Raw genomic sequence first — 25,729 nt, 5'->3', positions numbered from 1 at the left:
TCCCATTCATTTGCGTTTCACTGTGTTCAACGCACAGAAACTCAATGCTATGGGCAAACCACTCTACAAACATCCAGGAAGCTCAGCACCAGCAACAACAACAAAAATGTTCGTATCACCGCGCCATTTTACAACTCCCGTGACGTTTCACAAAAGGTAGCCAATGGCGCATCGTCTGATATTAGGACAATGAAAAAGTTATATCCTATCAGACTGGCACAAAACTTGGCGGTAGCCAATGGGAAGGGAGGAGAGAGAGAGAGCTCCACTGAGAGTGATGTTAGAGAAGCGACAAGACACTGCGTATCGCATTCGTTTTGGTGTTCCACATTACAGCCATTGCAGTGCATTTGAGATCCAAGCGGCAGCCTTTGGTAAGTATCTCACACGATAGAGGGAGAGAAAAAAATATATGAGAAGTGTCGGTAAGGATGAAAAAATAACAAGACAATTTAGAAATTTCCTTTGAAATGTATTGACCATGTTAGGTTTGCAAAAAAAAAAATGTGATTTTTTTTTTTATTCGAAGAAACCGGTCAAAAACTACCAAGAAAATTGCCAGCGAAGCACACAGTATTTAGCCTCTGGTTGAAAAAAGGCGAAAACTAAAATAGTCTACATTTAAAAAATATATATATATTTTATAAATTAATATCAGGTAATTGTTGCAGTGTTATTATAAAATGCGGTGTATTTACCGAGTTAAAAATCAATAATGTTCAGTGGACAGCTGGCTAGCAAGGTAGCGCACAAACATGAGACTTGTGCCCATTGCAGTGTATTGCGAGGCTGTGATGCCTGTCATACGAAGATGAAACCATGGGAAGAGTGACAATGAAAATATAGAAAACATTGAGAGAAAGAAATGTGCTCTGAAAATTGTAACTGTTCGTTATTTTTTTTCTTCCACAAATTGCCTCATAATAGGGTGAGAAATTACCTCGGGAATCTGCGCTTTACTGTAATGGCTGACTGTACTCGCATAGGAAACAAGGCAGACAGTAACTGCGGAGCCAGCCATACAATCGCAGTTCACTTCCAACTTTTTCAAACCGTGATTTATCACCAACCATGTGTCTAACTGTAAAATATAAAAAATGAAAATGAAAGGCCCATCTCTCCTTATTCCAACGACAGTCTTTTTGTATTTTTCTGTTGAAATAAAAGAGTTGAAATCGCAGATTGAAAAGAGGTGGGTACCCCGCGGTCGCTCTGCCCTCTACTTGCATGCAATGGCTGTGCATTGACACAAAGAGAAGGAGCCATATTCTCCATGTTAGTGGATGAAGACACAAGCGGCCATTCCGAGCTCATAGGACTCTACACAGCCCGCACATAGGCATAGCACAGACCCAGTGTATCACTATACACCACGGTTATTGCAATAGGAATCTACCGGGGAAAATCATGGTCAAGCTAACGGGCTTTGTCAACATATTTTTCGATTCAAAATGCGATCGGGAATGCGGGTGGAGACATTTCAGGGCGACTTTCTTTCATGAAGAAGGCTTTCTCACAAAATGGAAGAAGAAATATTGCCGTCGTTTGTTGACCTCCTTTTTCCTTCAACGAGAAGCCTTATGCGCCATTACTACTTCACTCGACAGATAGAAACGCATTGCTTTGCTACAACACAGACATGAAGCCATACCAGCAATATTAATAGGGAATTTCACGAGAATTTTTTTTCCACATTTTAATTTTTTTTCCAAATGTTGCTGAATCGAAATTGAAACATATTTTGACTTTATTTTGTGGTTTTAGGGTATTTTTTTTTTCTAGATTTTTCGGGTTTTGTTTTTTTCTAAGGAATAGATTTCTATAGAGTTAGCTAAATGCACTAGTATCATTTTAATAACATTATACACGAATTAATCAGAAACCTGGTACTTTATGTATTTCTCATTTTCTTTCCGATTTAGTTCGTGAAATAGTGAAAAATGTCAAATCTGTCCGAAGGGTATCCCATGTTCTACACTTGACAAAGTTTAAAGGATTTTTCCCCCTTGTAGAATGAGAACTTCTAACGTTCTGTAGCTAAAACTCCAATGATTAAATGACAGGCATTCTGCATTAAAAACGAAACAACTCACAAATATGAGGTGACTAACGTAAGACTGTACAAAATGCATGAAAATAGCGTCTATTTTTTATTTTTTTTACATTTCGCATGATTTGACCAGTAAAGGTAACGGCTGTGTTTTCAGCAAAGGGCACATTCCGCGTGACAGTCCGTAAACGTTCCTACAGACAAGGGTTTGTTTCCACAAACTTATTTTCTATCAAACACACAGAACCGGACGTGTTTATTCGCAGAGAGCTGCGTTTACAGTTCTGATGCCAAGAGTAAGTAAGGGCAGGAAACAGTCTATTGAGTCCAGCCTGGTAGGGGAAGGGGGAACCCAAATGATAGAAAATAAATTATAAAAAAAAAAAAAAAAGGTCAAATATTATTAAATATGTTTTCAGCCCCTTTTGTCAAAGCAAATCTAATAACTCAGATGCAACAAATATTTGTAACATCTTGAAAAAGGGCCTTCCACCTGTAATGCAATATACACCTGTCTCTGTGAGGGCCTTCCATCATGTTGTGAATTTCAACCATAGCTTCAATCACAAAGAACAAAGAGCTTTCAGAAGAGTTCAGGGATAAAGTTGTAGATCGATAACAGACTAGGGGTACGTTATAAGAAAATTTCCTATACGTTGAGTACAGTCAGGCCAATCATTAAGAAGTGGAAGGTTTTATGGAACCACACAGACTCTTACCAGATCAGGATGGCCTTCCAAAATAACAAGTTGGGAGAAAAATATCTGAACTCGCGTTGAAAGAGCTGCTGCAGAGTTCCATGGCTGAGATTGGGAGAAAATGTCTACGAATCAACTATTAGCTCGATCATCCACCACCTGTAGCCGATACCGCGCAATCTGATAGGTCATTACTGAAAACAAAGGCAGATCTCCAATCACGTGCGGTTTGCATGAAAGCATTTAGGTAACATTTCAGAATATATGGCAGTAAATCGTGTTTCTTACAGGGGGGGGGGGGGGGGGGGGTCAGAAAATACTGAATCAAATGTGACTTGTGTTTTTTAGGGGGGGGGGTCAGAATATACTGAATAAAATGTGACTTGTGTTTTTTAGGGGGGGGGGGTCAGAATATACTGAATCAAATGTGACTTGTGTTTTTTAGGGGGGGAGGGGGGTCAGAATATACTGAATCAAATGTGACTTGTGTTTTTTAGGGGGGGGGGTCAGAATATACTGAATCAAATGTGACTTGTGTTTTTTAGGGGGGGGGTGTCAGAATATACTGAATCAAATGTGACTTGTGTTTTTTAGGGGGGGGGGTCAGAATATACTGAATCAAATGTGACTTGTGTTTTTTAGGGGGGGGGGGTCAGAATATACTGAATCAAATGTGACTTGTGTTTTTTAGGGAGGGGGGGTCAGAATATACTGAATCAAATGTGACTTGTGTTTTTTAGGGGGGGGGGTCAGAATATACTGAATCAAATGTGACTTGTGTTTTTTAGGGGGGGGGGGGTCAGAATATACTGAATCAAATGTGACTTGTGTTTTTTAGGGGGGGGGGGTCAGAATATACTGAATCAAATGTGACTTGTGTTTTTTAGGGGGGGGGGGTCAGAATATACTGAATCAAATGTGACTTGTGTTTTTTAGGGGGGGGGGGTCAGAATATACTGAATCAAATGTGACTTGTGTTTTTTAGGGGGGGGGGTCAGAATATACTGAATCAAATGTGACTTGTGTTTTTTAGGGGGGGGGGGGTCAGAATATACTGAATAAAATGTGACATGTGTTTTTTAGGGGGGGGGGGTCAGAATATACTGAATCAAATGTGACTTGTGTTTTTTAGGGGGGGGGGCAGAATATACTGAATCAAATGTGACTTGTGTTTTTTAGGGGGGGGGGGTCAGAATATACTGAATAAAATGTGACTTGTGTTTTTTAGGGGGGGGGGGCAGAATATACTGAATCAAATGTGACTTGTGTTTTTTAGGGGGGGGGGTCAGAATATACTGAATCAAATGTGACTTGTGTTTTTTAGGGGGGGGGTCAGAATATACTGAATCAAATGTGACTTGTGTTTTTTTAGGGGGGGGGGTCAGAATATACTGAATCAAATGTGACTTGTGTTTTTAGGGGGGGGGGTCAGAATATACTGAATCAAATGTGACTTGTGTTTTTTAGGGGGGGGGGGGGGTCAGAATATACTGAATCAAATGTGACTTGTGTTTTTTAGGGGGGGGGGGGTCAGAATATACTGAATCAAATGTGACTTGTGTTTTTTAGGGGGGGGGGGGGTCAGAATATACTGAATCAAATGTGACTTGTGTTTTTTAGGGGGGGGGGGTCAGAATATACTGAATCAAATGTGACTTGTGTTTTTTAGGGGGGGGGGGTCAGAATATACTGAATCAAATGTGACTTGTGTTTTTTAGGGGGGGGGGGGTCAGAATATACTGAATCAAATGTGACTTGTGTTTTTTAGGGGGGGGGGTCAGAATATACTGAATCAAATGTGACTTGTGTTTTTTAGGGGGGGGGGTCAGAATATACTGAATCAAATGTGACTTGTGTTTTTTAGGGAGGGGGGGTCAGAATATACTGAATCAAATGTGACCTGTTTTATTTTGTGGTTTTGCTTTTCTTTGCCATTTTGATAACTTCTAAAAACCTTCTCTCTGATCCATTTTAGATACCGATATTGAGATGGGGAAAGATCCAACGAAGCCGAGGGGCAAGATGTCCTCCTATGCCTACTTTGTCCAGACCTGTCGAGAGGAGCACAAGAAGAAACACCCGGAAGCTTCCGTCAACTTCTCCGAGTTCTCCAAGAAGTGCTCTGAGAGATGGAAGGTAAGTATGGAACACATCTCAGCTGTGACTGACTGGCACCCCATTCCCTACATAGTGCACTACTTTTCATCAGCACCCTATGGGCCCTGGTTGAAAGTAGTGCACTAAATTGGAATAGTGTGCCATTTTGGGATGCAGAACCCTTTAGTGGACACTGTCCTGTACCACTTGTAGTCCCGTGATAGTTGTCTGGTACGAGATAGTTTCAAATGAACGGTGTCACAGCTAAGTTGTTCCATACTAATCTGCCACCCCTTGCATGTCATTGTTTACGTTCTGTTCCTCTACCACTGTGTAGCACCTAACCAACACGCACACACGCACACACACACACACGCATACACACTCACAATCACACATACACGCACACACACACACGCATACACACACACACACGCACGCACACACACTCACAATCACACATACACGCACACACACACACGCATACACTCACAATCACACACACACACGCACGCACACACACTCACAATCACACACTCACAATCGCACACACACACTCACAATCACACGCACACACATGCACACACACTCACAATCACACACGCACACACACACAATCACACACTCACGCATGCGCACACACACACACTCACAATCACACACACACGCACGCGCACACACACACACTCACACACACACACACACATGCACGTGCACACACACACAAACACAAACAAACTGTTGACATCTGATCACACCTTCTGCTTCCCTCAGACCATGTCTGCCAAGGAGAAGGGGAAGTTTGAGGATCTGGCCAAGCTGGACAAGGTGCGTTATGAGAGGGAGATGAGGAGCTACATTCCTCCGAAGGGAGAGAAGAAGAAGAGGTTTAAGGACCCCAATGCCCCCAAGAGACCATCGTGAGTACTGCCTGTCACTAAAAGACAATCACCCCCCCCGCCCCCCTTCCAAAACTCATAATTCATGGATAATGTGCAGAGATTCAACTCCGGATGTCCGGCTGTATCGGTTAAAATGTGCCTAAAGTAAGTTATGAAAACAATTACTAATAAAATAATGAACAATAACACACGTACTGCATTTAAAGCAGCTCCGTTAGCACTCAAATAAAACATCAGTGTTTCCCAACAAACAATCGATTTAATTGACAACCAAACAAAAACAAGTGACCCGTCTGTTTCCTCTCCTCCTGTTCTTCTTCTTCACCCATCCTCCAGGTCTGCTTTCTTCATCTTCTGCGCTGATTTCCGACCCCAGGTGAAGGGGGAGACCCCTGGCCTGTCTATCGGTGATGTGGCCAAGAAGCTGGGAGAGAAGTGGAACAACCTGACAGCGGAAGACAAGGTGCCCTATGAGAAAAAGGCTGCAAAGCTGAAGGAGAAGTACGAGAAGGTAAACAAACATCACCCCTTTTGTTATTCTATGCATTTGATTGGTTTATTTAGATCTCTGTTCGCTGTTAAGTGGGATGTTCTCTCAGTCAAGCCTAACAATTGTTGTTACTACTAGTCATGCATAGCCTAACAATTGTTGTTACTACTAGTCATGCATAGCCTAACAATTCAAGTTATTACCACTATTCATGCATAGCCTAACAATTCAAGTTATTACCACTAGTTATGCATAGCCTAACAATTCAAGTTATTACCACTATTCATGCATAGCCTAACAATTCAAGTTATTACCACTAGTTATGCATAGCCTAACAATTCAAGTTATTACCACTAGTTATGCATAGCCTAACAATTCAAGTTATTACAACTAGTTATGCATAGCCTAACAATTCAAGTTATTACCACTAGTTATGCATAGCCTAACAATTCAAGTTATTACAACTAGTTATGCATAGCCTAACAATTCAAGTTATTACCACTAGTTATGCATAGCCTAACAATTCAAGTTATTACAACTAGTCATGCATAGCCTAACAATTCAAGTTATTACCACTAATGCATAGCCTAACAATTCAAGTTATTACCACTAGTCATGCATTGCCTAACAATTGTTGTTACTACTAGTAATGCATAGCCTAACAATTCAAGTTATTATCACTAGTCATGCATAGCCTAACAATTCAAGTTATTACCACTAGTCATGCATAGCCTAACAATTCAAGTTATTACAACTAGTTATGCATAGCCTAACAATTCAAGTTATTACAACTAGTTATGCATAGCCTAACAATTCAAGTTATTACCACTAGTCATGCATAGCCTAACAATTCAAGTTATTACCACTAGTCATGCATAGCCTAACAATTGTTGTTACTACTAGTCATGCATAGCCTAACAATTGTTGTTACTACTAGTCATGCATAGCCTAACAATTGTTGTTACTACTAGTTATGCATAGCCTAACAATTGTTGTTACTACTAGTCATGCATAGCCTAACAATTCAAGTTATTACCACTAGTCAGGCATAGCCTAACAATTGTTGTTACTACTAGTCATGCATAGCCTAACAATTCAAGTTATTATCACTAGTCAGGCATAGCCTAACAATTGTTGTTACTACTAGTCATGCATAGCCTAACAATTGTTGTTATTACCACTAGTCATGCATTGCCTAACAATTCAAGTTATTACCACTAGTCATGCATAGCCTAACAATTGTTGTTACTACTAGTCATGCATAGCCTAACAATTGTTGTTACTACTAGTCATGCATTGCCTAACAATTCAAGTTATTACAACTAGTCATGCATAGCCTAACAATTGTTGTTACTACTAGTCATGCATAGCCTAACAATTGTTGTTACTACTAGTCATGCATAGCCTAACAATTGTTGTTACTACTAGTCATGCATAGCCTAACAATTGTTGTTACTACTAGTCATGCATAGCCTAACAATTGTTGTTACTACTAGTCATGCATTGCCTAACAATTGTTGTTACTACTAGTCATGCATTGCCTAACAATTCAAGTTATTATCACTAGTCATGCATTGCCTAACAATTCAATTGAACAGTATTCATGCATAGCCCAACAATTCAAGTTATTACCACTAATGCATAGCCTAACAATTGTTGTTACTACTAGTCATGCATAGCCTAACAATTGTTGTTACTACTAGTAATGCATAGCCTAACAATTCAAGTTATTATCACTAGTCATGCATAGCCTAACAATTCAAGTTATTACAACTAGTCATGCATAGCCTAACAATTCAAGTTATTACCACTAGTCATGCATTGCCTAACAATTCAAGTTATTATCACTAGTCATGCATTGCCTAACAATTCAAGTTATTACAACTAGTCATGCATAGCCTAACAATTCAAGTTATTACCACTAGTCATGCATTGCCTAACAATTCAAGTTATTATCACTAGTCATGCATAGCCTAACAATTGTTGTTACTACTAGTCATGCATAGCCTAACAATTGTTGTTACTACTAGTCATGCATAGCCTAACAATTGTTGTTACTACTAGTCATGCATTGCCTAACAATTCAAGTTATTATCACTAGTCATGCATTGCCTAACAATTCAAGTTATTACCACTAGTCATGCATAGCCTAACAATTCAAGTTATTACCACTAGTCATGCATTGCCTAACAATTCAAGTTATTACCACTAGTCATGCATAGCCTAACAATTCAAGTTATTACAACTAGTCATGCATTGCCTAACAATTGTTGTTACTACTAGTCATGCATAGCCTAACAATTCAAGTTATTATCACTAGTCATGCATTGCCTAACAATTCAAGTTATTACAACTAGTCATGCATAGCCTAACAATTCAAGTTATTACCACTAGTCATGCATTGCCTAACAATTGTTGTTACTACTAGTCATGCATAGCCTAACAATTGTTGTTACTACTAGTCATGCATAGCCTAACAATTGTTGTTACTACTAGTCATGCATAGCCTAACAATTGTTGTTACTACTAGTCATGCATAGCCTAACAATTGTTGTTACTACTAGTCATGCATAGCCTAACAATTGTTGTTACTACTAGTCATGCATAGCCTAACAATTGTTGTTACTACTAGTCATGCATAGCCTAACAATTGTTGTTACTACTAGTCATGCATAGCCTAACAATTGTTGTTACTACTAGTCATGCATTGCCTAACAATTCAAGTTATTATCACTAGTCATGCATTGCCTAACAATTCAATTGAACAGTATTCATGCATAGCCCAACAATTCAAGTTATTACCACTAATGCATAGCCTAACAATTGTTGTTACTACTAGTCATGCATAGCCTAACAATTGTTGTTACTACTAGTAATGCATAGCCTAACAATTCAAGTTATTATCACTAGTCATGCATAGCCTAACAATTCAAGTTATTACAACTAGTCATGCATAGCCTAACAATTCAAGTTATTACCACTAGTCATGCATTGCCTAACAATTCAAGTTATTACAACTAGTCATGCATAGCCTAACAATTCAAGTTATTACCACTAGTCATGCATTGCCTAACAATTCAAGTTATTATCACTAGTCATGCATAGCCTAACAATTGTTGTTACTACTAGTCATGCATAGCCTAACAATTGTTGTTACTACTAGTCATGCATAGCCTAACAATTGTTGTTACTACTAGTCATGCATTGCCTAACAATTCAAGTTATTATCACTAGTCATGCATTGCCTAACAATTCAAGTTATTACCACTAGTCATGCATAGCCTAACAATTCAAGTTATTACCACTAGTCATGCATTGCCTAACAATTCAAGTTATTACCACTAGTCATGCATAGCCTAACAATTCAAGTTATTACCACTAGTCATGCATTGCCTAACAATTCAAGTTATTACCACTAGTCATGCATAGCCTAACAATTCAAGTTATTACAACTAGTCATGCATTGCCTAACAATTGTTGTTACTACTAGTCATGCATAGCCTAACAATTCAAGTTATTATCACTAGTCATGCATTGCCTAACAATTCAAGTTATTACAACTAGTCATGCATAGCCTAACAATTCAAGTTATTACCACTAGTCATGCATTGCCTAACAATTGTTGTTACTACTAGTCATGCATAGCCTAACAATTGTTGTTACTACTAGTCATGCATAGCCTAACAATTGTTGTTACTACTAGTCATGCATAGCCTAACAATTGTTGTTACTACTAGTCATGCATAGCCTAACAATTGTTGTTACTACTAGTCATGCATAGCCTAACAATTGTTGTTACTACTAGTCATGCATAGCCTAACAATTGTTGTTACTACTAGTCATGCATAGCCTAACAATTGTTGTTACTACTAGTCATGCATAGCCTAACAATTGTTGTTACTACTAGTAATGCATAGCCTAACAATTCAAGTTATTATCACTAGTCATGCATAGCCTAACAATTCAAGTTATTACAACTAGTCATGCATAGTCTAACAATTCAAGTTATTACAACTAGTCATGCATAGCCTAACAATTCAAGTTATTACAACTAGTCATGCATTGCCTAACAATTCAAGTTATTATCACTAGTCATGCATAGCCTAACAATTGTTGTTACTACTAGTCATGCATAGCCTAACAATTGTTGTTACTACTAGTCATGCATAGCCTAACAATTGTTGTTACTACTAGTCATGCATTGCCTAACAATTCAAGTTATTATCACTAGTCATGCATTGCCTAACAATTCAAGTTATTACCACTAGTCATGCATAGCCTAACAATTCAAGTTATTATCACTAGTCATGCATAGCCTAACAATTGTTGTTACTACTAGTCATGCATAGCCTAACAATTGTTGTTACTACTAGTCATGCATAGCCTAACAATTGTTGTTACTACTAGTCATGCATTGCCTAACAATTCAAGTTATTATCACTAGTCATGCATTGCCTAACAATTCAAGTTATTACCACTAGTCATGCATAGCCTAACAATTCAAGTTATTACCACTAGTCATGCATTGCCTAACAATTGTTGTTACTACTAGTCATGCATAGCCTAACAATTCAAGTTATTATCACTAGTCATGCATAGCCTAACAATTCAAGTTATTACCACTATTCATGCATAGCCTAACAATTCAAGTTATTACCACTAGTTATGCATAGCCTAACAATTCAAGTTATTACAACTAGTTATGCATAGCCTAACAATTCAAGTTATTACCACTAGTTATGCATAGCCTAACAATTCAAGTTATTACAACTAGTCATGCATAGTCTAACAATTCAAGTTATTACCACTAGTTATGCATAGCCTAACAATTCAAGTTATCACCACTAGTTATGCATAGCCTAACAATTCAAGTTATTACCACTAGTTATGCATAGCCTAACAATTCAAGTTATTATCACTAGTCATGCATAGCCTAACAATTCAAGTTATTACCACTAATGCATAGCCTAACAATTCAAGTTATTACCACTAGTCATGCATTGCCTAACAATTGTTGTTACTACTAGTAATGCATAGCCTAACAATTCAAGTTATTATCACTAGTCATGCATAGCCTAACAATTCAAGTTATTACCACTAGTCATGCATAGCCTAACAATTCAAGTTATTACAACTAGTTATGCATAGCCTAACAATTCAAGTTATTACAACTAGTTATGCATAGCCTAACAATTCAAGTTATTACCACTAGTCATGCATAGCCTAACAATTGTTGTTACTACTAGTCATGCATAGCCTAACAATTGTTGTTACTACTAGTCATGCATAGCCTAACAATTGTTGTTACTACTAGTTATGCATAGCCTAACAATTGTTGTTACTACTAGTCATGCATAGCCTAACAATTCAAGTTATTACCACTAGTCAGGCATAGCCTAACAATTGTTGTTACTACTAGTCATGCATAGCCTAACAATTCAAGTTATTATCACTAGTCAGGCATAGCCTAACAATTGTTGTTACTACTAGTCATGCATAGCCTAACAATTCAAGTTATTACCACTAGTCATGCATTGCCTAACAATTCAAGTTATTACCACTAGTCATGCATAGCCTAACAATTGTTGTTACTACTAGTCATGCATAGCCTAACAATTGTTGTTACTACTAGTCATGCATTGCCTAACAATTCAAGTTATTACAACTAGTCATGCATAGCCTAACAATTGTTGTTACTACTAGTCATGCATAGCCTAACAATTGTTGTTACTACTAGTCATGCATAGCCTAACAATTGTTGTTACTACTAGTCATGCATAGCCTAACAATTGTTGTTACTACTAGTCATGCATAGCCTAACAATTGTTGTTACTACTAGTCATGCATTGCCTAACAATTGTTGTTACTACTAGTCATGCATTGCCTAACAATTCAAGTTATTATCACTAGTCATGCATTGCCTAACAATTCAATTGAACAGTATTCATGCATAGCCCAACAATTCAAGTTATTACCACTAATGCATAGCCTAACAATTGTTGTTACTACTAGTCATGCATAGCCTAACAATTGTTGTTACTACTAGTAATGCATAGCCTAACAATTCAAGTTATTATCACTAGTCATGCATAGCCTAACAATTCAAGTTATTACAACTAGTCATGCATAGCCTAACAATTCAAGTTATTACCACTAGTCATGCATTGCCTAACAATTCAAGTTATTATCACTAGTCATGCATTGCCTAACAATTCAAGTTATTACAACTAGTCATGCATAGCCTAACAATTCAAGTTATTACCACTAGTCATGCATTGCCTAACAATTCAAGTTATTATCACTAGTCATGCATAGCCTAACAATTGTTGTTACTACTAGTCATGCATAGCCTAACAATTGTTGTTACTACTAGTCATGCATAGCCTAACAATTGTTGTTACTACTAGTCATGCATTGCCTAACAATTCAAGTTATTATCACTAGTCATGCATTGCCTAACAATTCAAGTTATTACCACTAGTCATGCATAGCCTAACAATTCAAGTTATTACCACTAGTCATGCATTGCCTAACAATTGTTGTTACTACTAGTCATGCATAGCCTAACAATTCAAGTTATTATCACTAGTCATGCATAGCCTAACAATTCAAGTTATTACCACTATTCATGCATAGCCTAACAATTCAAGTTATTACCACTAGTTATGCATAGCCTAACAATTCAAGTTATTACAACTAGTTATGCATAGCCTAACAATTCAAGTTATTACCACTAGTTATGCATAGCCTAACAATTCAAGTTATTACAACTAGTCATGCATAGTCTAACAATTCAAGTTATTACCACTAGTTATGCATAGCCTAACAATTCAAGTTATCACCACTAGTTATGCATAGCCTAACAATTCAAGTTATTACCACTAGTTATGCATAGCCTAACAATTCAAGTTATTATCACTAGTCATGCATAGCCTAACAATTCAAGTTATTACCACTAATGCATAGCCTAACAATTCAAGTTATTACCACTAGTCATGCATTGCCTAACAATTGTTGTTACTACTAGTAATGCATAGCCTAACAATTCAAGTTATTATCACTAGTCATGCATAGCCTAACAATTCAAGTTATTACCACTAGTCATGCATAGCCTAACAATTCAAGTTATTACAACTAGTTATGCATAGCCTAACAATTCAAGTTATTACAACTAGTTATGCATAGCCTAACAATTCAAGTTATTACCACTAGTCATGCATAGCCTAACAATTGTTGTTACTACTAGTCATGCATAGCCTAACAATTGTTGTTACTACTAGTCATGCATAGCCTAACAATTGTTGTTACTACTAGTTATGCATAGCCTAACAATTGTTGTTACTACTAGTCATGCATAGCCTAACAATTCAAGTTATTACCACTAGTCAGGCATAGCCTAACAATTGTTGTTACTACTAGTCATGCATAGCCTAACAATTCAAGTTATTATCACTAGTCAGGCATAGCCTAACAATTGTTGTTACTACTAGTCATGCATAGCCTAACAATTCAAGTTATTACCACTAGTCATGCATTGCCTAACAATTCAAGTTATTACCACTAGTCATGCATAGCCTAACAATTGTTGTTACTACTAGTCATGCATAGCCTAACAATTGTTGTTACTACTAGTCATGCATTGCCTAACAATTCAAGTTATTACAACTAGTCATGCATAGCCTAACAATTGTTGTTACTACTAGTCATGCATAGCCTAACAATTGTTGTTACTACTAGTCATGCATAGCCTAACAATTGTTGTTACTACTAGTCATGCATAGCCTAACAATTGTTGTTACTACTAGTCATGCATAGCCTAACAATTGTTGTTACTACTAGTCATGCATTGCCTAACAATTGTTGTTACTACTAGTCATGCATTGCCTAACAATTCAAGTTATTATCACTAGTCATGCATTGCCTAACAATTCAATTGAACAGTATTCATGCATAGCCCAACAATTCAAGTTATTACCACTAATGCATAGCCTAACAATTGTTGTTACTACTAGTCATGCATAGCCTAACAATTGTTGTTACTACTAGTAATGCATAGCCTAACAATTCAAGTTATTATCACTAGTCATGCATAGCCTAACAATTCAAGTTATTACAACTAGTCATGCATAGCCTAACAATTCAAGTTATTACCACTAGTCATGCATTGCCTAACAATTCAAGTTATTATCACTAGTCATGCATTGCCTAACAATTCAAGTTATTACAACTAGTCATGCATAGCCTAACAATTCAAGTTATTACCACTAGTCATGCATTGCCTAACAATTCAAGTTATTATCACTAGTCATGCATAGCCTAACAATTGTTGTTACTACTAGTCATGCATAGCCTAACAATTGTTGTTACTACTAGTCATGCATAGCCTAACAATTGTTGTTACTACTAGTCATGCATTGCCTAACAATTCAAGTTATTATCACTAGTCATGCATTGCCTAACAATTCAAGTTATTACCACTAGTCATGCATAGCCTAACAATTCAAGTTATTACCACTAGTCATGCATTGCCTAACAATTCAAGTTATTACCACTAGTCATGCATAGCCTAACAATTCAAGTTATTACAACTAGTCATGCATTGCCTAACAATTGTTGTTACTACTAGTCATGCATAGCCTAACAATTCAAGTTATTATCACTAGTCATGCATTGCCTAACAATTCAAGTTATTACAACTAGTCATGCATAGCCTAACAATTCAAGTTATTACCACTAGTCATGCATTGCCTAACAATTGTTGTTACTACTAGTCATGCATAGCCTAACAATTGTTGTTACTACTAGTCATGCATAGCCTAACAATTGTTGTTACTACTAGTCATGCATAGCCTAACAATTGTTGTTACTACTAGTCATGCATAGCCTAACAATTGTTGTTACTACTAGTCATGCATAGCCTAACAATTGTTGTTACTACTAGTCATGCATAGCCTAACAATTGTTGTTACTACTAGTCATGCATAGCCTAACAATTGTTGTTACTACTAGTCATGCATAGCCTAACAATTGTTGTTACTACTAGTCATGCATTGCCTAACAATTCAAGTTATTATCACTAGTCATGCATTGCCTAACAATTCAATTGAACAGTATTCATGCATAGCCCAACAATTCAAGTTATTACCACTAATGCATAGCCTAACAATTGTTGTTACTACTAGTCATGCATAGCCTAACAATTGTTGTTACTACTAGTAATGCATAGCCTAACAATTCAAGTTATTATCACTAGTCATGCATAGCCTAACAATTCAAGTTATTACAACTAGTCATGCATAGCCTAACAATTCAAGTTATTACCACTAGTCATGCATTGCCTAACAATTCAAGTTATTACAACTAGTCATGCATAGCCTAACAATTCAAGTTATTACCACTAGTCATGCATTGCCTAACAATTCAAGTTATTATCACTAGTCATGCATAGCCTAACAATTGTTGTTACTACTAGTCATGCATAGCCTAACAATTGTTGTTACTACTAGTCATGCATAGCCTAACAATTGTTGTTACTACTAGTCATGCATTGCCTAACAATTCAAGTTATTATCACTAGTCATGCATTGCCTAACAATTCAAGTTATTACCACTAGTCATGCATAGCCTAACAATTCAAGTTATTACCACTAGTCATGCATTGCCTAACAATTCAAGTTATTACCACTAGTCATGCATAGCCTAACAATTCAAGTTATTACCACTAGTCATGCATTGCCTAACAATTCAAGTTATTACCACTAGTCATGCATAGCCTAACAATTCAAGTTATTACAACTAGTCATGCATTGCCTAACAATTGTTGTTACTACTAGTCATGCATAGCCTAACAATTCAAGTTATTATCACTAGTCATGCATTGCCTAACAATTCAAGTTATTACAACTAGTCATGCATAGCCTAACAATTCAAGTTATTACCACTAGTCATGCATTGCCTAACAATTGTTGTTACTACTAGTCATGCATAGCCTAACAATTGTTGTTACTACTAGTCATGCATAGCCTAACAATTGTTGTTACTACTAGTCATGCATAGCCTAACAATTGTTGTTACTACTAGTCATGCATAGCCTAACAATTGTTGTTACTACTAGTCATGCATAGCCTAACAATTGTTGTTACTACTAGTCATGCATAGCCTAACAATTGTTGTTACTACTAGTCATGCATAGCCTAACAATTGTTGTTACTACTAGTCATGCATAGCCTAACAATTGTTGTTACTACTAGTAATGCATAGCCTAACAATTCAAGTTATTATCACTAGTCATGCATAGCCTAACAATTCAAGTTATTACAACTAGTCATGCATAGTCTAACAATTCAAGTTATTACAACTAGTCATGCATAGCCTAACAATTCAAGTTATTACAACTAGTCATGCATTGCCTAACAATTCAAGTTATTATCACTAGTCATGCATAGCCTAACAATTGTTGTTACTACTAGTCATGCATAGCCTAACAATTGTTGTTACTACTAGTCATGCATAGCCTAACAATTGTTGTTACTACTAGTCATGCATTGCCTAACAATTCAAGTTATTATCACTAGTCATGCATTGCCTAACAATTCAAGTTATTACCACTAGTCATGCATAGCCTAACAATTCAAGTTATTACCACTAGTCATGCATTGCCTAACAATTGTTGTTACTACTAGTCATGCATAGCCTAACAATTCAAGTTATTATCACTAGTCATGCATTGCCTAACAATTCAAGTTATTACAACTAGTCATGCATAGCCTAACAATTCAAGTTATTACCACTAGTCATGCATTGCCTAACAATTGTTGTTACTACTAGTCATGCATAGCCTAACAATTGTTGTTACTACTAGTCATGCATAGCCTAACAATTGTTGTTACTACTAGTCATGCATAGCCTAACAATTGTTGTTACTACTAGTCATGCATAGCCTAACAATTGTTGTTACTACTAGTCATGCATAGCCTAACAATTGTTGTTACTACTAGTCATGCATAGCCTAACAATTGTTGTTACTACTAGTCATGCATAGCCTAACAATTGTTGTTACTACTATTCATGCATAGCCTAACAATTGTTGTTACTACTAGTCATGCATAGCCTAACAATTGTTGTTACTACTAGTCATGCATAGCCTAACAATTGTTGTTACTACTAGTCATGCATAGCCTAACAATTGTTGTTACTACTAGTCATGCATAGCCTAACAATTGTTGTTACTACTAGTCATGCATTGCCTAACAATTCAAGTTATTATCACTAGTCATGCATTGCCTAACAATTCAATTGAACAGTATTCATGCATAGCCCAACAATTCAAGTTATTACCACTAATGCATAGCCTAACAATTGTTGTTACTACTAGTCATGCATAGCCTAACAATTGTTGTTACTACTAGTAATGCATAGCCTAACAATTCAAGTTATTACCACTATTCATGCATAGCCTAACAATTCAAGTTATTACCACTAGTCATGCATAGCCTAACAATTCAAGTTATTACCACTAGTCATGCATTGCCTAACAATTCAAGTTATTATCACTAGTCATGCATAGCCTAACAATTGTTGTTACTACTAGTCATGCATAGCCTAACAATTGTTGTTACTACTAGTCATGCATAGCCTAACAATTGTTGTTACTACTAGTCATGCATAGCCTAACAATTGTTGTTACTACTAGTCATGCATAGCCTAACAATTCAAGTTATTATCACTAGTCATGCATTGCCTAACAATTCAAGTTATTACAACTAGTCATGCATAGCCTAACAATTCAAGTTATTACCACTAGTCATGCATTGCCTAACAATTCAAGTTATTACCACTAGTCATGCATAGCCTAACAATTCAAGTTATTACCACTAGTCATGCATTGCCTAACAATTCAAGTTATTATCACTAGTCATGCATTGCCTAACAATTCAAGTTATTACAACTAGTCATGCATAGTCTAACAATTCAAGTTATTACCACTAGTCATGCATAGCCTAACAATTCAAGTTATTACCACTAGTCATGCATAGCCTAACAATTCAAGTTATTACCACTAGTCATGCATAGCCTAACAATTCAAGTTATTATCACTAGTCATGCATAGCCTAACAATTCAAGTTATTACCGCTAGTCATGCATTGCCTAACAATTCAAGTTATTACAACTAGTCATGCATAGCCTAACAATTCAAGTTATTACCACTAGTCATGCATTGCCTAACAATTGTTGTTACTACTAGTCATGCATAGCCTAACAATTCAAGTTATTATCACTAGTCATGCATTGCCTAACAATTCAAGTTATTACAACTAGTCATGCATAGCCTAACAATTCAAGTTATTACCACTAGTCATGCATTGCCTAACAATTGTTGTTACTACTAGTCATGCATAGCCTAACAATTGTTGTTACTACTAGTCATGCATAGCCTAACAATTGTTGTTACTACTAGTCATGCATAGCCTAACAATTGTTGTTACTACTAGTCATGCATAGCCTAACAATTGTTGTTACTACTAGTCATGCATAGCCTAACAATTGTTGTTACTACTAGTCATGCATAGCCTAACAATTGTTGTTACTACTAGTCATGCATAGCCTAACAATTGTTGTTACTACTATTCATGCATAGCCTAACAATTCAAGTTATTATCACTAGTCATGCGTAGCATAACAATTCAATTGAACGGTATTCATGCATAGCCCAACAATTCAAGTTATTACCACTAATGCATAGCCTAACAATTGTTGTTACTACTAGTCATGCATAGCCTAACAATTGTTGTTACTACTAGTCATGCATAGCCTAACAATTGTTGTTACTACTATTCATGCATAGCCTAACAATTCAAGTTATTATCACTAGTCATGCGTAGCATAACAATTCAATTGAACAGTATTCATGCATAGCCCAACAATTCAAGTTATTACCACTAATGCATAGCCTAACAATTCAAGTTATTACTACTAGTCATGCATTGCCTAACAATTCAAGTTATTACCACTAGTCATGCATTGCCTAACAATTCAAGTTATTACCACTAGTCATGCATTGCCTAACAATTCAAGTTATTACAACTATTCATGCATTGCCTAACAATTCAAGTTATTACTACTAGTCATGCATAGCCTAACAATTCAAGTTATTACCACTAGGCATGCATAGCCTAACAATTCAAGTTATTACCACTAGTCATGCATTGCCTAACAATTCAAGTTATTACCACTAGTCATGCATAGCCTAACAATTCAAGTTATTACCACTAGTCATGCATAGCCTAACAATTCAAGTTATTACCACTAGTCATGCATAGCCTAACAATTCAAGTTATTACCACTAGTCATGCATAGCCTAACAATTCAAGTTATTATCACTAGTCATGCATAGCCTAACAATTCAAGTTATTACCGCTAGTCATGCATTGCCTAACAATTCAAGTTATTACCACTAGTCATGCATTGCCTAACAATTCAAGTTATTACAACTAGTCATGCATAGCCTAACATTTCAAGTTATTACCACTAGTCATGCATTGCCTAACAATTGTTGTTACTACTAGTCATGCATAGCCTAACAATTCAAGTTATTATCACTAGTCATGCATTGCCTAACAATTCAAGTTATTACAACTAGTCATGCATAGCCTAACAATTCAAGTTATTACCACTAGTCATGCATTGCCTAACAATTGTTGTTACTACTAGTCATGCATAGCCTAACAATTGTTGTTACTACTAGTCATGCATAGCCTAACAATTGTTGTTACTACTAGTCATGCATAGCCTAACAATTGTTGTTACTACTAGTCATGCATAGCCTAACAATTGTTGTTACTACTAGTCATGCATAGCCTAACAATTGTTGTTACTACTAGTCATGCATAGCCTAACAATTGTTGTTACTACTAGTCATGCATAGCCTAACAATTGTTGTTACTACTATTCATGCATAGCCTAACAATTCAAGTTATTATCACTAGTCATGCGTAGCATAACAATTCAATTGAACAGTATTCATGCATAGCCCAACAATTCAAGTTATTACCACTAATGCATAGCCTAACAATTGTTGTTACTACTAGTCATGCATAGCCTAACAATTGTTGTTACTACTAGTCATGCATAGCCTAACAATTGTTGTTACTACTATTCATGCATAGCCTAACAATTCAAGTTATTATCACTAGTCATGCGTAGCATAACAATTCAATTGAACAGTATTCATGCATAGCCCAACAATTCAAGTTATTACCACTAATGCATAGCCTAACAATTGTTGTTACTACTAGTCATGCATAGCCTAACAATTGTTGTTACTACTAGTAATGCATAGCCTAACAATTCAAGTTATTACAACTATTCATGCATTGCCTAACAATTCAAGTTATTACTACTAGTCATGCATAGCCTAACAATTCAAGTTATTACCACTAGGCATGCATAGCCTAACAATTCAAGTTATTACCACTAGTCATGCATTGCCTAACAATTCAAGTTATTACCACTATTCATGCATTGCCTAACAATTCAAGTTATTACCACTAGTCATGCATAGCCTAACAATTCAATTTATTACCACTAGTCATGCATAGCCTAACAATTAAATAGGTCATGGTGGCGAAGTAATTACAATATAGCAATTAAACACTGGAATGGTAGATCGGCAGAAGATGAATGTGCAGGTAGAGATACTGGGGTGCAAAGGAGCAAGATAAATAAATAAATACAGTATGGGGATGAGGTAGTTGGATGGGCTGTTTACAGATGGGCTATGTACAGGTGCAGTGATCGGTAAGCTGCTCTGACAGCTGGTGCTTAAAGTTAGAGAGGGAGATGTGAGTCTCCAGCTTCAGTGATTTTTGCAATTAGTTCCAGTCATGGGCAGCAGAGAACTGGAAGGAAAGACGACCAAAGGAGGAATTGGCTTTGGGGGTGACCAGTGAGATATACCTGCTGGAGTACGTGCTATGAGTGGGTGCTGCTATGGTGACCAGTGAGCTGAGATAAGGCAGAGCTTTACCTAGCAGAGACTTGTAGATGACCTGTAGCCAGTGGGTTTGACGATGAATATGAAGCGAGGGCCAGCCAACGAGAGCATACAGGTCACAGTGGTGGGTAGTATATGGGGCTTTGGTGATAAAACGGATGGCATTGTGATAGACTGCATCCAGTTTGTTGAGTAGAGTGTTGGAGGCAATTTTATAGATGACATCGCCGAAGCCGAGGATCGGTAGGATGGTCAGTTTTACAAGGGTATGTTTGGCAGCATGAGTGAAGGAGGCTTTGTTGCAGAATAGGAAGCCGATTCTAGATGTAATTTTGGATTGGAGATGTTTAATGTGAGTCTGGAAGGAGAGTTTACAGTCTAACCAGACACCTAGGTATTTGTAATTGTCCACGTATTATAAGTCAGAACCGTCCAGAGTAGTGATGCTAGTCGGGCGGGAGGGTGCGGACAGCGATTGGTTGAAGAGCATGCATTTAGTTTTACTAGCGTTTAAGAGCAGTTGGAGGCCACGGAAGGAGAGTTGTATGGCATTGAAGCTTATCTGGAGGTTAGTTAACACAGTGTCCAAAGAAGGGTCAGAAGTATACAGAATGGTGTCGTCTGTGTAGAGGTGGATCAGAGACTCACCAGCAGCAAGAGCGACATCATTGATGTATACAGAGAAGAGAGTCGGCCCGAGAATTGAACCCTGTGGTACCCCCCATAGAGACTGCCAGAGGTCTGGAGAACAGGCCCCCCGATTTCACACACTGAACTCTATCAGGGAAGTAGTTGGTGAACCAGGCGAGGCAATGATTTGAGAAACCAAGGCTGTCGAGTCTGCCAATAAGAATGTGGCGATTGACAGAGTCGAAAGGCTTGTCCAGGTCGAAAGCCTAACAATTCAAGTTATTACCACTAGTTATGCATAGCCTAACAATTCAAGTTATTACCACTAGTTATGCATAGCCTAACAATTCAAGTTATTACCACTAGTTATGCATAGCCTAACAATTCAAGTTATTACCACTAGTTATGCATAGCCTAACAATTCAAGTTATTACCACTAGTTATGCATTGCCTAACAATTCAAGTTATTACCACTAGTTATGCATAGCCTAACAATTCAAGTTATTACCACTAGTTATGCATAGCCTAACAATTCAAGTTATTACCACTAGTTATGCATAGCCTAACAATTCAAGTTATTACCACTAGTTATGCATAGCCTAACAATTCAAGTTATTACCACTAGTTATGCATTGCCTAACAATTCAAGTTATTACCACTAGTTATGCATAGCCTAACAATTCAAGTTATTACCACTAGTTATGCATAGCCTAACAATTCAAGTTATTACCACTAGTTATGCATTGCCTAACAATTCAAGTTATTACCACTAGTTATGCATTGCCTAACAATTCAAGTTATTACCACTAGTTATGCATAGCCTAACAATTCAAGTTATTACCACTAGTTATGCATAGCCTAACAATTCAAGTTATTACCACTAGTTATGCATTGCCTAACAATTCAAGTTATTACCACTAGTCATGCATAGCCTAACAATTCAAGTTATTACCACTAGTTATGCATAGCCTAACAATTCAAGTTATTACCACTAGTTATGCATAGCCTAACAATTCAAGTTATTACCACTAGTCATGCATAGCCTAACAATTCAAGTTATTACCACTAGTTATGCATAGCCTAACAATTCAAGTTATTACCACTAGTCATGCATATTCTAAGTGGTCATTAGCAGATGCAGTTGTTGTATGTTTACTTCCATGTTGCGAGTCACATTTGGTGACTAGGACGAAACCTAGAGAGGAACCTCTGAGGGGTGGCAAGTCCAAGTGGTTGTCTGTAGCAATGAAGTGAACCACTACTCTCGTCCACTTCCCCGTTCTCAGGACATCACTGCGTATCGCAACAAGGGCAAGGTGCCCGTCAGCATGCCCGTGAAGGTCGCTGCCCCAACCAAGGACGACGACGACGACGATGATGATGATGACGACGACGACGATGACGACGACGACGATGACGACGATGACGAGTAGATCCACGTTGTTGTTAGAGCTTATCGTTTCTTGTTCACGCATCACTTACTCAGAACAAAATAAAAAACATTACTTGAAAAAGTTAAAAATAAAAAATACTAATAAACTGCCCCCCCCCCCCCCCCCCCTCTTCTCTTCTCCCTCCAAAATCGTAAACGCTGTGTAGAAGACTTGTTTTGCAGCTGTACAGGTTGTTGTCTCCTTTTTTTTGTATAGTTTAACACTACAACAGTGTCACCTGTGTCTGTCTGTGTTTCTTATCTCCCAGTCTCTTTGCGTCCCAAACATTTTTTGAATCCTATTCCTTATTTCGTGCACTACTTTTGACAAAGGCCTAATAAGGGTTCAGGTCAAAAGTAGATCACTATATAGGGAATAGGGTGCAATTTGTGGACCCCCCCCCCTTGTTACAGTTTAAAGCGGTTTGTAAAAAATAAAAAATAGTATTGGAAACCGATGGGTCTATTTGCCTTAGCTAGCAGTGCACAGCAGCACATTACCTAGTTATAATGTAGGGTCTTAGTAGTTCTTCTGTTTCCAATGGGCCCCGTGCGTTTGGTTTGTTATTCTTGTGTTTAAATGCTGCATTATCAACTCACCGTATTATCATCAAGATATTTTACTGGGCTATTTGAATACCACTGTCATTGCAAAAAAAAAGAGGAAATATTTGCATTTTTTTTTGTTGTTGAGATTCTGAATTGCTTCTGACGTCAATAAACTTTTTTCTTATTTTTATAGACTGGTTTCTTTCTTGTGTGTTTAGAATCTCTTGGTTACGCAGATAATCTCGTCCAGGGTTTCTCAAACTCGGTCCCGGGCCCACCCTCCCCAGTACACATTTTGTTATTTGCCCTAAAACTACACCGCTGATTCAAAATAATCAAAGGCTTGATGATTAGTTGGTTATTTGAATCAGCGGTGTAGTTTTAAGGCAAAAACCAAAACGTGACCGAGTTTGGGAAACTGATCTAGTCGATCATGTCAGTCTACACATTTACTCTATTCTAGACTTTGATTGTGTCATTCGGATGTTTTTCATTTAAACGGTAGTAACCAATGCAGCTATAGCTTATCGATTCATCGCGTCTACCAGCTGGCCATGTCTGTTGAACCTATGCCATTTAGCCTGGGGGACGAGATTCCTCATCAATGGACTTGCCTGACAGGTAAATTGTTATTCTGTACTTGGGAGACAATCACTGGTGAATCAACGTTTTCACCTGTGAGGTCGCAGGAAAATCATCTCAGCTGCTTCGTTAACAAAAGTCTCCTATTGACAACCAATTCCAGTCCATAATGCATATTCATTAATGGTACGTTTAGTGATGATGACCGAATAACCATAGCTGGGTGTGTTATAAGCAGTGGTGCTTTACTGGAGCTGTGGAGAAGGCTTCGGCTAGCTTACACTACTACACATTACTGTCCAACTATAACGTCTCCCCTGGGACTGTGAGTTCTGGTGTGCCTCTGTCCTGTCCAACTGTCAGGTCTCTCCTGGGACTGTGAGGCCTGGTGTGCCTCTGTCCTGTCCAACTGTCAGGTCTGTCCTGGGACTGTGAGGCCTGGTGTGCCTCTGTCCTGTTCAACTGTCAGGTCTCTCCTGGGACTGTGAGGCCTGGTGTGCCTCTGTCCTGTTCAACTGTCAGGTCTCTCCTGGGACTGTGAGGCCTGGTGTGCCTCTGTCTGTCCTGTCCAACTGTCAGGTCTCTCCTGGGACTGTGAGGCCTGGTGTGCCTCTGTCCTGTCCAACTGTCAGGTCTCTCCTGGGACTGTGAGGCCTGGTGTGCCTCTGTCCTGTCCAACTGTCAGGTCTCTCCTGGGACTGTGAGGCTCTCCAGAGGGTAGTGAGGTCTGCACAACGCATCACCGGGGGCAAACTACCTGCCCTCCAGGACACCTACACCACCCGATGTCACAGGAAGGCCATAAAGATCATCAAGGACAACAACCACCCGAGCCACTGCCTGTTCACCCCGCTACCATCCAGAAGGCGAGGTCAGTACAGGTGCACCAAAGCTGGGACCGAGAGACTGAAAAACAGCTTCTATCTCAAGGCCATCAGACTGTTAAACAGCTATCACTAACATTGAGTGGCTGCTGCCAACACACTGACTCAACTCCAGCCACTTTAATAATGGGAATTGATGGGAAATTATGTAAATATATCACTAGCCACTTTAAACAATGCTACCTAATATAATGTTTACATACCCTACATTATTCATCTCATATGTATACGTATATACTGTACTCTATATCATCTACTGCATCCTTATGTAATACATGTATCACTAGCCACTTTAACTATGCCACTTTGTTTACATACTCATCTCATATGTATATACTGCACTCAATACCATCTACTGTATCTTGCCTATGCCGCTCTGTACCATCACTCATTCATATATCTTTATGTACATATTCTTTATCC

At 37.8% G+C, this 25,729-nt stretch overlaps 2 protein-coding genes across 2 annotated transcripts in view; one reads left to right on the top strand and one right to left on the bottom strand.

Moving 5' to 3' along the window:
* Positions 1-2,823, bottom strand: part of LOC109883148 (SUMO-specific isopeptidase USPL1) — a 40,300-nt gene extending 37,477 nt beyond the window's left edge. The window contains 1 exon segment of the mRNA XM_031808287.1: positions 2,770-2,823. The gene's annotated coding sequence lies outside the window, so the exon portion shown is untranslated.
* LOC109883150 (high mobility group-T protein-like) lies at positions 246-24,030 on the top strand. Its single transcript, XM_031808286.1, has 5 exons — positions 246-374; positions 4,724-4,884; positions 5,620-5,765; positions 6,084-6,258; positions 23,146-24,030. Exons 1-5 carry the CDS (start codon positions 278-280, stop codon positions 23,290-23,292), a joined length of 726 nt encoding a protein of 241 aa, XP_031664146.1. The 5' UTR covers positions 246-277; the 3' UTR covers positions 23,293-24,030.
* The last annotated feature ends 1,699 nt before the right edge of the window (positions 24,031-25,729 follow it).

This window comes from Oncorhynchus kisutch, linkage group LG28 (assembly GCF_002021735.2).
Source record: "Oncorhynchus kisutch isolate 150728-3 linkage group LG28, Okis_V2, whole genome shotgun sequence".
Lineage (NCBI taxonomy): Eukaryota > Metazoa > Chordata > Actinopteri > Salmoniformes > Salmonidae > Oncorhynchus > Oncorhynchus kisutch.
The sequence above is the reverse complement of the archived record's forward strand: the minus strand, read 5'-3'. Positions and strand labels throughout refer to the sequence as shown.